A 15177-nucleotide genomic window follows, 5' to 3' on the forward strand; every position below is an offset into this window, starting at 1 on the left:
CGGGTTTTACGCCCCACCCTTCGCCTTAATGCCTAACAGGAAGTCAGTGCTACAACAACAACAGCGGGCACAGAATTCACCTTTAAATATGGATTAAAGTAGATCCGAGCCGCTTAAAGCCGCTGGAGTAATTTACTTTTCAGATGATGTCCAACTCGGCGAGAAGCGGGGACATCATCCACCTGAATGTCGGCGGGAAGAGGTGAAAAACCGGAGGGTGTTTGAGCAGCGGCTAAACCCGGCTAGCAAGCTAAGCTACCCGGAAACACAACATGAACATGAGCCCATTATCGGACAAATTCAGTTTTCGCTCAACCATATAAGATTATTTGTCTGGATATTTCGCCAGTAATAGTCTCCTATTAGTTGTCTGTTCGTGTAACAAACACTCGCCACAATAACTATCATAACTTGTACATATTTTAGTTTAATTTTTGTGACTACTAATGCCTGCTGTAGCTTCTTCAGCTGTGACTCCATAATAACTTCTCAATGTATGTAATTACACTGTGTTTTTATGAGTCTTTTTGCTATTGTTATTGACTAAATTACAACATAAGTAAGTGGAGGCGGTAAAGTGAGTCGGCCAGAAAAACAAAAGTTAATAATATGGATTTATCAAGCTAAACTCATTCTGTGTCCGATAATGGAATCAGGGTTTAATTTAAGCTACACAATCAGAAACAATGACTGCGTACAAGAGTGGCAATAATACTTTAAAATTAACAAAATGGGTTTATTATTGATGAATGTGTGCAACTACACTACAGAAGTTAGTCGTTTTTTATTTGCTTTGTTATAATTCGGTTTATTTTTTAATCTGATGTAATCTGCTTTATTCTTTAATCTGTTGAATTGGAAGCTAATGCTGCTAACAGAGGTATTTATTTCCATGCTAGCTGTTATTTTATTATATATATATATATATATATATATATATATATATATATATATATATATATAAATAATTTTATTTTATTTTATTTTTTTATTAATTAATTACTTAATTAATTAATTAATTTTTTGCTCGCTGTTATTTGGCTGCTTTCATGACACACTTTTTGGTCATCGAGCTGGTGTTGGTTCGTTTCCAGGTTCAGCACCTCCCGACAGACGCTCACCTGGGTCCCCGACTCCTTTTTCTCCAGGTGAGTGAACAAAACAAACGCACCCAAAGCCAAGTTTAGTCTTTTCAGTTTGAAAACAGAGAATCTAATGGATGCAGAGCTCTGGTGAAGTCAGTGTTTAGTGAGGAGTTGGACAAATACAGCAATAAAATGAGCACATATGGAAAAACAGACCTAGAATATAGAATAGAATATAAAATATAGATTAGAATGTAGATTAACAGAAATAGAATCGAATCGAATAGAATATAGATTAACAGACATAGAATATAGAATAGAATATAGATGAATAGACATAGAATATAGAGTAATATAGAATAGAAATAAACAGAGATTATATCATGATATATCTGAATAGACAGAGGTGTCACCAGTTGTTTTGTTGTTTGTTTGTTTGTTTGTTTGTTTGTCTTGCTGCTGTATTTAAATTTTGGCCTGTGTTTTGCTGCTGTTTTTTTTGTTTGTTTTGCTGATGTATTTAACTCTTGGCCTCTGCTTTGCTGCTGTTTTGTTTGTTTGTTGTTTATTTGTTTGTTGTTTGTTTGTCTTGCTGCTGTATTTAACTCTTGGACTGTGTTGTGCGGCTGTTTAGTTGTTTGTTGTTTGCTTGTTTGTTGTTGTTGTAGTGTTGTTTGTCTTGCTGTATTTAAATCTTGGACTGTGTTTTGCTGCTGTATTTAAATGTACCAGTTGGACTGTGCTGTGCCGCTGTTTTGTTGTTTGTTTGTTTGTCCTGCTGCTGTATTTAACTCTTGGCCTGTGCTCTGCTGCTGTTTTTCAGTCTTCTGAGCAGTCGGATCTCCACTCTGAAGGATGAAACCGGAGCTGTAAGTATCCGCCCATCTGCACTCGTCTGTCAGTGTCACCACACTTCTCCTCCTCCTCTTCCTCCTCCTCCTCCTCCTTCTCCTCACTCACTCCTCCTGTTTCGTTCTGTAGATCTTCATCGACAGGGACCCCTCCCTGTTCGCGCCCATCCTCAACTTCCTGCGGACCAAAGAGCTGCACCCCCGCTCCATCAATGTGCACATGCTCATGCACGAGGCGGAGTTTTACGGCATCGCCCCCCTAGGTCAGTGTTGGGTTTGGACGTGAACGGCTGGATTAGAGTGAACGCTGCTGATTCTGTGTCCGTTAGTGTCTCACGTGTGTTTTATCAGTGTTGTGTGTTTTCTCTGTAAATGTTGTAGTGCGTAAACTTCAGCTGTGTGATGAGCTGGACCGATCATCCTGTGGAAATGTGCTGTTCAACGGTTACCTGCCTCCACCAGGTACACCCCACCACCACCACCACCACCATCACCATCACACACCTGCACCTGTAGGACACGGTTTCACTTTGAACAAAACTGTCTGTGTCTTTTATTCTGTTGAACATCTGACCACTGCCCCTTCACTCAGGATGGAACTGGAAATGAGAAAAGTGGAACTAAATTCACCTGAGTACTAGTAAAGGAGGTCTAGATGAAGCAGGGTTAGGGTTAGTTAATGCTGGGTAGATACCGTAGTTAGGGTCAGTTACCAGTAGGGCTGTGTATTGGCAAGAATCTGGCAATATGGTACAAATCACAATACTAGGATCATGATATGATATATCACGATATATCATGATACTGTTAAAAAGGCAATTTTTTGTTTGTTTCTTTTTTTAAATAATCATTTCCTGGAAGAATTGAATTCCAGCAGAAATCTGCACAAATACTAAACACATTTTTATTTGATCCCAACAACATCTAATGTTATATCACAAATGTTCCTGTGTTCAAACTGAAATTCTGTTTTACAGACATTCCAGTTTCAGATCCTGTTCAAATGTTCAGATTCTATTAGTTCAGAACTAACATCAGAACAGGATTTGAGTTCAGTCCCAACAAAGGAACTAGCATCTGCCTCTCAGACAGTAAAAAGTGCTTTTAGGATGCTTCAGATAACCATTATTTAATAAAACAGTGTTAAATAATAATAAATAAGACATAAACAATAAAGAAAAACAAAAAAACAAAATGAACCTCCGCCGTATCTGCATTTGAATAAATACCTAAATATATTGATACAGTACTTTTTAATATTGATTCAGTATTGTGTAATGAAATATCGCAATATGTTGCAGAACTGATATTTTCTAACACTCCTAGTTACCAGCAGTTAGTTACCATAGATAGGGTTAGGGTTAGTAACACTGGTTAGGTACCATAGTTAGGGTCAGTTACCAGTAGTTAGTTACTATAGATAGGGTTAGGGTTAGTTACCAGCGGTTAGTTACCATAGATGGGGTTAGTTACCAGCAGTTAGTTACCATAGATAGGGTTAGGGTTAGTTACCAGCGGTTAGTTACCATAGATAGGGTTAGTTACCAGCAGTTAGTTACCATAGATAGGGTTAGTTACCACCAGTTAGTTACCATAGATAGGGTTAGGGTCAGTTACCAGTGGTTAGTTACCAAAGATAGGGTTAGTTACCAGCAGTTAGTTACCATAGATGGGGTTAGTTACCAGCAGTTAGTTACCATAGATAGGGTTAGGGTCAGTTACCAGTGGTTAGTTACCAAAGATAGGGTTAGTTACCAGCAGTTAGTTACCACAGATAGGGTTAGTTACCAGCAGTTAGTTACCACAGATAGGGTTAGTTACCAGCAGTTAGTTAGCATATTTAGGGTTAGTTACCAGCAGTTAATTACCATATACATATAGCATTAGGAATAGTTATCAGTGCTTAGTTAGCATAGTTAGGGTTAGAGTTAGTTACTAGCAGTTAGTTACCATAGTTAGGGTTAGTTACCACTGGTTAGTTACCGTAGTTACTGGGTCCTACCATGTGAAGGTCCGGGTCCTTGGAACCTTTACCACTGTCAAACCAAATAGTTTGTAATTGTATTTTTTTAAAATCAGATCTTATTATTGTCTGTCCAGATTTATAAGAGTCTACTTCCTGTCTCTGTCAGACACGGCCTCCTCAGAGGATCCGCCCCTTAATTAAACCCCGCCTCCCTCTCTTTCTCCCAGTGTACCCTGCAAAGCGCCGTAACCGCCACAGCGTCGCCGGACCGCAGTTTATGGCGAGTCGAGTCGTGCCTGTAGAGAGAGCACCGGTCCGACGCAGCAACACAATGCCCCCAAACCTGGGGAATTCTGGGATACTGGGCCGAGCCGGTACCGAGGACAGAGCGTCAGTGGGTCAGTCAGCTGACCCGGGGATGGTCCGGATCATCTGTGGCCATCATAACTGGATCGCTGTGGCCTACGCCCAGTTTGTGGTCTGTTACAGGTAAACGACACAGTTGAGTCACAGATAAAGTTTAATAAAAAATAAAAGTGTCCGTCTGTGGGTCAAACACAGACAAGGACGTTGTGCTCAGAGATTTTCTTCTTTTGCTCCATTTTTCAAACGATCACAACATAAGGAGGTGAACCTGCTGTAGGTGGCGTTATTCTGTCTCTGATTTCTCTGACACTGTTTAACTCATTCTTTTCCAGTTTCACTCTCATGTTCTTTACACGAGCCTTTATTTCAAGTTTTGCATCATTTATCTATTTATTCATTTATTTTTACAAATTTTTGAAAACTTTTTTTTTTTTTTAATTTGAAATGTAAGACTCTAAATGAATGTCTGGGTGGGCAGGGTATCAGTGAGGAGGAGGGGCAACTGGGCAGGGGTGTTAGTAAGCTCCACCCACTTTTTCACCTGTTCTCTAGTGAGTTTAATATTTTGAGGAACAAAATGTTTTACTTGGGACACTTGAGGTGACCATGAGTTATTGATTAGATCTGTCTGCTAATGGTGTGTGTAATGGTTTTAAATGTGGACAGTAGAACTCCTGGTTGACAGCAGAAGGGACATGAAGGGACATGTGTAACACAACAGAAACAGTTTGTTTAAACCGTCACAACTAAACTCTACAACTATAGAGTCTGAAACTAAAAATACACATCATTCCTTCAGGTGTGTTCAGATTTGTGTTTAATATTGCAGAGGTTTTCCCCTTAACCCAGAATGTTCTCACCCTGGTCCTGTTCTTAACCCTAACCCCGGTCCTGTTCCTAACCCTAACCCTGGTCCTGGTCCTGTTCCTAACCCTAACCCTAACCCTAACCCTGGTCCTGTTCCTAACCCTGGTCCTGGTCCTGTTCCTAACCCTAACCCTGGTCCTGGTCCTGGTCCTGGTCCTAACCCTAACCCTGGTCCTGGTCCTGTTCCGAACCCTGGTCCGGGTCCTAACCCTGACCCTGGTCCTGTGTTAGGGTGAAGGAGTCCACCGGGTGGCAGCAGGTGTTCACCTCTCCTCGACTCGACTGGATGATTGACAGAGTTGCGCTCAATGCCAAAGTGATGGGCGGGTCACTGGGAGACAACGACAAGATGGTGGCTGTTGCCTCGGTTACAGAGATCATCCTGTGGTCCATCTGTCCAGACGGCAACGGAAATGAAATTGGTGAGTTTGTGCTGAACAGAGTGTTGACTATTCAGTGTATTAACAGAGTATTATTATTATTATTATTATCATTATTATTATTATTAATAATAATAATAATAATAATAACAGTTATGTGTGTGTGGTGCAGGTGTGTTCAGTCTGAATGTGCCGGTGGAGGCTCTCTTCTTCGTTGGTAACCAGCTGATCGCCACCAGCCACACAGGGAAGGTGGGAGTGTGGAATGCCGTCACCAAACACTGGCAGGTGGGTCAGCCCCTCTGTGTTGGGGGGTGGGGGGTCATCACTGTAGTACGTTCTCCTTTCACTAACTGGGGCTCTGAGACAGGAAACAGAAAACGTCTTCACATGACTGTGAAAAAAAAATCTGGTTTTCCTTTGAGTTGTCATGTGACCTCTACTAACTAGGCTGTCATGTGGTCTGTGTAGAACCAGGATGTGGTTCCCATCAGCAGCTACGACACTGCAGGGTCACTGCTCATCCTGGGCTGCAACAACGGCTCCATCTACTACATCGGTAAGAAATGCTGCTGCTGCTTCACCTGTTGGCCCCTCCCACTGTCTGAGCCACCTGTTGGCCTCTCCCACTGTCTGAATCACCTGTTGGCCTCTCCCACTGTCTGATTCACCTGTTGGCCCCTCCCACTGTCTGATTCACCTGTTGGCCCCTCCCACTGTCTGATTCACCTGTTGGCCCCTCCCACTGTCTGAATCACCTATTGGCCCTTCCCACTGTCTGATTCACCTGTTGGCCCCTTCCACTGTGTGCATCACCTGTTGGCCCCTCCCACTGTGTGTATCACCTGTTGGCCCCTCCCACCGTCTGAATCACCTGTTGGCCTCTCCCACTGTCTGAATCACCTATTGGCCCTTCCCACTGTCTTAGTCACCTGTTGATCCCTCCCACTGTGTGCATCACCTGTTGGCCCCTCCCACTGTCTGATTCACCTGTTGGCCCCTCCCACTGTGTGAGCCACCTGTCGGCCCCTCCCACTGTCTGAGTCACTTCCTGTTGGTTGGTTGTTTGTGCAGACGTGCAGAAGTTCCCTCTGAGGATGAAGGATAATGACCTCCTGGTGACGGAGCTGTACAGAGACCCCACTGAGGACGCCATCACGGCTCTGAGCGTCTACCTGACTCCAAAACAAGTACACACACCTCAGCCTCTGTCTGAAACACACAGCACACGTTCCACAGACACTCAGCAGTGGAGGAGAAACAGGCAGCACATTCAACCCAAACAATAGTCCATCCTGTTATTGGACATGCACGGTGTCAGGACTGTCCAACATACGGCCCAAGGACCAAAACTGACCCATCAAAGGGTCCAATCTGGGCCTGAGGATGGATTTACAAAGTACAAAACTGATGTTGAACTGGTTTTAGTTCAGATTCCACATTCAGACCAATATGATCTGCAGTAAAATAATATGAGAATAACCTGTAAATGCATTTTTTTCTTGGTTTAATGTACAAAAAAAAAGACATTATGTCTATAAATGATGACAACTTGTGTTTTAGTGCAAAAAATAACATAAAATTATGGAAATATTTACGTTTACAAACTGTCCTTTAACAATAAAATGTGAATTACCTGAACAAATATAAACAACCTGAAATGTCTAAATTTGACCAGTATTCTGCCTTTTATTAAATGTTTTGTGTCTTTGTAGATCTGATTTGTAATAAACATGTATAAATAATAATCTGAATCAGAATATTGTTGAAATTACTTTTAAGAAATTGCAGTTTTTTCAGGTTATTCATGTGTTTTTTGTCTGGATAGTTTGTAAATATCAATATTTTCACAATTTAATGTCATTTTTTGCATTAACCAAGGCTCCTGTAGTCCAGCATCATATTTAAAGACATTAACTGACCTCTGTTTGACCTTTCAAGGGCACTCAAGGTCAAAGGTCACGGTACCAAATGAAGGCCCATATGTGACTTGCTATCTTTTACCAATAATAATTATATCAATATCTTCAACTGTTTTCAACTTATAACACTTTGAAATGTGTCCCATCATAAACCAAAGGGGATTTGGAACATTTAAAAAATGGATTAAAAAATTCAAAAATCAATATTTCTCAATTCGTTGAACAAACCTGGTCGACCCTAACCCCAAAGAACCTCTGCTATGAATTGTAATTGACTGAGGCTGATGGTTTTGGAGAAGAAGATTCTAGAAGTCTGGACATACATGACCTTAGTTTGACCTTTCAAGGTCAAAGGTCATGGCACCAAGAGAGAAGGTTCTTGAAAAAATGTTGACAGATGGCAACTGATCCCAGTATTCTGATCCCAAGGTTCTTGTGTTCCTCTTTTCCTGGTTCTGATCCACTTTAGACCAAACTGGTCTGAATATGGAACCTGAACTGATCTGAGTTTAAAGTCTGTACTGATTTATGTATTTTTCTCAGATCTACATTTAAACCCAGTGTCTGTTCTAGTCTCTACCGTCTTTATTGGACTAATGCTGCGTTCCAGTCCACCCGTAACTTGTTTTTTTCCATCCTTCTACTGGTGTAAATGCACTGGAATGTTCAGTCAAACCTGGGACTTCCACCCGTGAACTTGTACTCGATCCATGTTCTCCAAGTTCTGAGCTCTGATGTCACGTAGCAATGGCGCCCCCCCATGGATGTGGTGTTTATGGAGACTGTTTATTAAAACAAGGTATTGCTCTGACATTATTTATCTGTAAATGTTCTGTATAATCAGCAGCTGCTCTAGTGTTAGCTAGTTTTCAGTCCAATGAGTGAAAGAATAAATTAATACCAAATACGAATCCAAATAAATAACAGAACATCAAAGGTAGAACAGCTTCTCTTGCCTTATGCACTGTTTTTCCTCCTCTGTTTCCCTCAAATAAGCAAAGAACAAACACCTTTGGCGATAGAAATGACTATAAATGAACATAACGTTCGGTCCACCATGCTGGTTTGTTTACATCTAACTCCCATTATTCCTTGTGCTCAGGCAGTTTGGCGTGACTTGCCTGGAACGTTACAAAGTTATGAGTCGTGGTTTGAAGTCGTGACTTTCGGGCTCAAAAACCGGCCTAGAACGCAGCATAATTCCCCTTGGTTCTGCTCGGTTCCACCTCTCCCACACTAGTAGAACCCACAGCCTGTGTTTCCACCAGGGTTTAAACCCACCACATACAGTCCACAGTCTGACGTCCACTGTGTCATGTGATCAGGTGACAGCGGGAACTGGATCGAGATCGCCTATGGCACCAGCTCGGGGACGGTCCGGGTCATCGTTCAGCACCCGGAGACGGTGGGATCGGGTCCACAGCTCTTCCAGACCTTCTCGGTCCACCGCAGCCCGGTCACAAAGATCATGTTGTCTGAGAAACACCTAATCTCAGGTACGAGACGGCGTCCAGTCACATGACCATGTAGAGACCGAGACGACGCCTGCAGAGGAAACAGCATACGAACATATAAAACAGACTCATGTATTAACCATAAAATACTGTGAAAAAAAACTAACCTTACAGCAGTTACATGTCAGACTCAGATCAGGTCAGTAATGTTTAACCTCATATCTGAACATCTGTCTGCGTTTGCATTCTATAGTTTCATCAGTTCATGTAGATGTCTGTGTTGTGTCCAGACTCTGCTGATGCTGACCCTAGTGTCTGTCTGTCGGTCAGTCTGTGCAGATAATAACCACGTACGGACCTGGACCGTGACCCGCTTCAGAGGGATGATCTCCACTCAGCCGGGCTCCACTCCACTCACCTCCTTTAAGATCCTCAGTCTGGACGACGTGGACGGACACGGAGGCTGCAGCGCCGGCACCGAGATCGGTAACGCACACACACACAGGTCAAAGGTCAACCTGGTACCAGCGGCCTGGTACTGTTAATGTAAAGGTCAGAGGTCAATCTGGTACCAACAGCCTGGTACTGTTAATGTAAAGGTCAGAGGTCAAATTGGTACTGTTAATGTAAAGGTCAGAGGTCAATCTGGTACCAACAGTCTGGTACTGTTAATGTAAAGGTCAGAGGTCACCAGTGACAGACGGTAGCGGCGTGTGTTTGTTTTCAGGGCCGTATGGTGAGAGAGACGACCAGCAGGTGTTCATCCAGAGAGTCGTACCTGACACCGACAAACTCTATGTCCGGCTGTCGTCCAATGGGAAGAGGTGGGAGGAGTCTGTGTGTGTGTGTGTGTGTCACTGTTTGTCCTGACTGTCACTTAACCCTTTATGTTAGCATCATGTTCTATGTAGAATCAAAACCCAGCTGAATTAGCGCTATGCTAACGAACATGATGAAGACGACACAGCGCCTTCACAGTAGCTCATGGCCTTTAGCCGGTGACATAAAAACTAAAGCTGGCAATGAAAAAGCCTCAAAACCACAAAAGTGTCAAACACCGAGTCAAAATCAAGGTTGTTCTCATAATCGTTTGCATCAGCATCGTTCAGGCAGTGATTAGCACAGACTGAGCACCAGAGTACTGGAGTACGGTGTCCATTTGAGGACATCCTCAACGTCAGAGTCCAGTATCAGGAAAACAGTGATCAGGTGTCAGGAAAAAGTTATGACAAGTTGTCATGGAAAAGTTGAGGAGAAAGTTGAAAAAGTTATCAGGAAACAGTTGTCTGGAGAAAATTATCAGGGAAAAATTGTCAAGAAAAAGTTGTCAGGAAAAAGTGTTTTGGCATATTTACTTTAGAGTATGTAAAGTTTTCCAAATAAAATGAACAGATTAACAATAAATTAAAAATTACGTGCGTCATCTTCAAAATATCTAAGTACATTTTGAGATGTTCTAACTATATTTTCATTACATTTAGATATAAGAAGGTTTTCAATTTTAGACCCAAAGTCAGAAGAATGCACCCAAAGACAGAATACCGCTGTCTGCTTCTCTGGTGTTTTAGTGACATACACAGCTGAGTCGACTGTCTGACCATGAAAACTATTTCAGGCCATAAAAACCAGCAATATCTGTTGTGATATAGACATATTATAATAATTGTATAACCCTTCCCCTGGCAAACTTGTTATTTTGTTGTTATATACATTGATTACATAGTTTACCTCGTTGAATAAAGATTTGATGAAAAAAAAATTAATTAAAAAAAAAAAAGCTGACAACTTTTTCCAGTCAATTTTTTTCCTGATAATTTTTTCTTGATAACTTTTCCCTGACAACTTTTCCCAGATAACTTTTCCCTGAAAACTTTTTCCAGACAACTTTTTTCCTGATACCTGACTCTGACAGTGACGATTTCCTAAAATTCACACTGTACTAGTGTTATGACCTGGCTCAGAGGCCACAACAGAAAAGGGGAACACACCATAATGAAGTTTAACACAAGAGTATTTTATTAAATAAAAATAAGCCAAATTAAACCAAATTAGGGAAAAGCAAACTAAAGTATTTTACAGAATGTAAATGAGCCATCAGTAATGTCAGTAGTGTAAGTGTGCATGAGTGGACGTGTGCTGATGTGGGTGTTGAAAAGTGCAAAACAGAACAAAACATCAAAACATAACCAACCCAAAAGCTGACAAGGACCTGTGAGGGCAGAGAGCGCAGCAGCAGCCAGCCCCAAATGAGAGCTACAGGCAGACTATCTGAAGGCAGGAACTCTGGGCGCCACAGGTGTTCCTAATCTCTTCATCAGGTGCCTGTTAAGATACAAAAGCTGGAGACATGCACAGCTCCCCCAAGAGGACCCCAGGGGCCGTAACACCCCCCCCTTAAGACGGTGTCCCAAGGGGATCACCACAACCTATTACCCTCACAAAACCATAACAAATGTTAACAAGTTATTTATAACACTTTACAAATACATTAATGACCAAGGTTGTCACAGGAAAACTCAAACTTACTCCACAACTATTAGTTTATTGGGACTCCAGAGAGTGCGTCAGCTACAATATTGTCCTTACCTTTAATGTGTCTAACATCTAAACTGTAAGACTGGAGAAAGAGAGCCCATCTCATCAACCGACGGTTTGGATTACTCAGAGTACACAGAAAGGTCAGAGGGTTATGGTCGGTGTAGACCACAATAGGGCTACCAGAACTAAGATACACATCAAAGTGTTGGAGTGCCCAGACCAAAGCCTCCTTCTCAATAACTGAGTAGTTAAGTTGGTATGAACTGAATTTTTTTGAAAAGTAACAAACTGGCTTATCTATCCCCTCCCTTTCCTGCAACAGCACTGCCCCTGCCCCAGCCCCAACCAGACTAGCATCCACCTCCAACTTAAATGGCTGGTCTAGCTGCGGTGCCACAAGAACTGGTGCAACACACAACAAGGACTTAGCATTTTCAAAAGCTCCTTGGCACTGGATAGACCACACAAACTTAGCCCTTCCTTTCAATAAATCAGTAAGGGGAGAGACTACTGTGGAAAAGTTTTTACAGAAAGCCCGGTAATAACCAACCAGACCAAGGAAACGCATCAACTCTTTTTTTACTTGTTGGCACAGGATACTGCACCACAGCCTGAACCTTCGCCCCAACAGGATGAACTAGACCCTGACCAACCACACGGCCAAGATATGTGACGGTTGCTTTTGCAAACTCACATTTTGCAAGATTAACAGTGAGTTGACCTTGTGCCAGGCGCTTGAACAGTGCTTTAATACGCCGGACATGATCATCCCATGTATCACTATACACCATGACATCATCAAGATAGACAGCACAACCCTCAAGACCTGCTACCACCAGGTTCATGAGGCGTTGAAATGTCGCTGGTGCATTGCGGAGACCAAAACTCATCACAGTATATTCAAACAGGCCGAATGATGTTACAAATGCAGAAATTTCCCGCGCTCATGCAGTTAAAGGCACCTGCCAATATCCCTTTAACAAATCAAATTTACTAACAAATGTGGCAGACCCAACCTGGTCTACGCAGTCTTCCATCCTGGGCAACGGATAGGAATCTGCTTTTGTTACATGATTAACTTTGGGGTAGTCGGTACAGAATCGTGGGGTACCATCATGTTTACTAACAAGCAGGCTTGGTGATGCCCAGCTGGAGGAGGATGGGACAGCAATATTATTATCCAACATATACTTTACCTCAGACTCCAGCACTTTACATTTCTCTGCTGCACAGCGGTAAAAACATTGTTTAATTGGAGGAGAATCCCCAACATCAATATCATGCTCGATTAAATTTGTGCGAGTTGGAGTGTCGCCAAACAAAAACTTTAAACTCTGTAATCAAAGATTTTAATTGAACCTTTTTTCCCTCATCTAAGTGTTTTGACAGGTTATCCAGGTTGCTTAAGCAGTCTGACTTTTTAAGCCTACCACAGATAACTGAATCATCTGGTGCTTTAACATCCCCATCTGAAGCTGCATCCAGGACCTCTGGATCTGAAAGCACAGAATGAGCCAGTAGTGTGGGACCAACATTACTTTTCTGGACCACAGTCATCAACATCAAGGAAATCACGAGCACAGTATGCCTTCAGAAGGTTAACATGGCACAACCGCGTGGTCTTCCTCCAATTTGGTGTTGCAATCAGATAATTCTGATCTGAAATCTGCTTTACAACAGTGTAAGGTCCTGCAAACTTGGCCTGAAAAGGTGTGGCCTCAACTGGTAGGAGAGCCATCACTTGGTCCCCTGGCTTAAACTGACGATATTGACTGTGACGATCATACAACTTCTTCATTTGCACTTGAGCACCTGCTAAATTTTTGTGAGCCGTCTCAACAGCTGTGTAGAGGTGGTGGCGAAAACCATTTACATAACTTGCCAGTGTTTTCGGTGGCTCACTCTCAACGAAGCCATCATGTACTACAGCTAAAGGGCCACGCACTGTATGACCAAAAACCAGATCATTGGGGCTAAACCCTGTACTTTCTTGGACCACCTCCCTGGCAGCCAGCATAAGCCATGGCAGTCCCTCTTCCCAGTCGCGCCCCAACTCCACAACATAAGCCCGCAACATGGACTTCAGCGTCTGGTGGAAACGTTCTAGCGCCCCCTGGCTTTGAGCATGGTACGGTGCTGAAGAGTTGTGCTTCACTCCCAACTGCTGTAGAATCTGTTTAAACATATGAGAAGTGAAGTTAGACCCTTGATCACTTTGAATAACTTGTGGGATGCCAAAAGTGGAGATAAACTGTGTCAATGCTTTAACCACAGACTTCACAGAAATAGACTGCAAAGGAAAAGCAGCGGGATATCTGGTAACCTGACACATTACTGTCAGTAGATAGGTATAGCCAGACTTAGATGGAGGCAAAGACCCTACACAGTCTATAATTAAGTGTTGGAAAGGTTGACTTATGGCTGGGATGGGATAGAAAGGTGCAGGTTTAAGCACTTGACTTGGCTCACCAGTAAGTTGACATGTATAAGTTGACTTCACATATTTAGCAACATCATGTTTTAAACGGGGCCAAAAGAAATAACGCAGAACTCCATCATAGGTTTTCCGTACCCCCAAGTGTCCACAATCATCATGTGCTATCTTTAGAATCACACAACTCAGTGGGAACAACTACTTGATAAACTGCCTCCCCAACATAGTCACCATCACATGGCACCCATTTACGCACCAACAGGTCTCCCTGCACAAAATAACCCAAAGCAACATCTCTAATTTTTTCAGATGGCAAAACCTCAGTCCACAAAGAAGATAAGGTTGAATCTGCCCTTTGGCTCCTCCCCCATTCCTGACATGAAATAGCTGGAGGAAGACTGGGTAGAGAAACATGTACAGGTGGCGCTACAACATCCTTATCCTCCAAAACTGCAGCACGGGTCTGTGCAGGTGCTACAGCACAAGCTGGAAAAACTGAGGAACCCAAGTTGCTCTGAGATTTTTCTGATACTAGCGGTTTGGGAACAACCACAAGTGACGGTGGACCATCAGCCCACACTGCACTACCAGCCAGATCATTACCTAAGATCATTGCTATGCCATCCAGTGGCAATGCAGGGCGCAGCCCAACAGGAACGATGCCCTGCACCAACTCACAGTCAATCTCAATGTAATGACGAGGTACAGATACAAAACCTAATTCCATGCCCTGCATGACAACAAAATCCCCTGTTTCAGTCTCATGTGAAAAAGGCAGCACAGACTCTACAATAAATGAATGCTTTGCACCAGTGTCGCGCAAAAGCTTAATGGGGACCTTTTTATCACTACCAGCTAGAGACACTACCGCATCAGCCACAAAAGGCTGAAAATCAGAGTCAACAGCCGAAACTGCACACACTGGTTTGTCAGCAGTCACTGTTGAAGCTAGCATGGCTGGAGCATAAGATGGCCCTTGACGTTTCAACTTAGATTTTAACAGTGGACACTGGTCCTTCCAATGACCATCACCGCGACAGTAATTACAAATTCTGGGACCCCCAGACCGCCCTGCCTCTGCAGGTCTACCTACGGGGCCAGACTTAGAAAATTTTCCCCCATTGTGGACATTCCCACCATTATCATCTACACTCTTCCACATCCCCCCAGGGCGTACTTCAGGAAAACTCCTCCTGTGTGTCAACACAAAATCATCAGCCAGCTCAGCTGCTTTTAATGCTGTGGGTGGCTCACGCTCATTTACATAAGTTGCTATATGTGGAGAGATGGCATTCTTAAATTGTTCTACAATAA

General features: G+C 42.8%; 1 protein-coding gene and 1 long non-coding RNA gene across 2 annotated transcripts in view; one reads left to right on the forward strand and one right to left on the reverse strand.

The window, feature by feature from the left end:
• shkbp1 (SH3KBP1 binding protein 1) overlaps nt 1-15177 on the forward strand; it is an 18695-nt gene continuing 3518 nt past the window's right edge. The window contains 13 exon segments of the mRNA XM_030152944.1: nt 1-202; nt 1095-1148; nt 1909-1954; nt 2067-2199; nt 2318-2398; nt 4130-4391; nt 5367-5557; nt 5688-5803; nt 5987-6074; nt 6590-6709; nt 8736-8933; nt 9222-9377; nt 9619-9715. Coding sequence (XP_030008804.1) covers nt 144-202; nt 1095-1148; nt 1909-1954; nt 2067-2199; nt 2318-2398; nt 4130-4391; nt 5367-5557; nt 5688-5803; nt 5987-6074; nt 6590-6709; nt 8736-8933; nt 9222-9377; nt 9619-9715 — 1601 coding nt within the window. The 5' untranslated portion in view covers nt 1-143.
• Nucleotides 9038-15177, reverse strand: part of LOC115432118 (uncharacterized) — a 24614-nt gene continuing 18474 nt past the window's right edge. The window contains exon 3 of the long non-coding RNA XR_003937168.1: nt 9038-9053. This is a non-coding gene — a long non-coding RNA (uncharacterized LOC115432118). The remainder of the gene's footprint in view (nt 9054-15177) is intronic.

The sequence above is a fragment of the Sphaeramia orbicularis genome, chromosome 13, assembly GCF_902148855.1.
Source record: "Sphaeramia orbicularis chromosome 13, fSphaOr1.1, whole genome shotgun sequence".
Lineage (NCBI taxonomy): Eukaryota > Metazoa > Chordata > Actinopteri > Kurtiformes > Apogonidae > Sphaeramia > Sphaeramia orbicularis.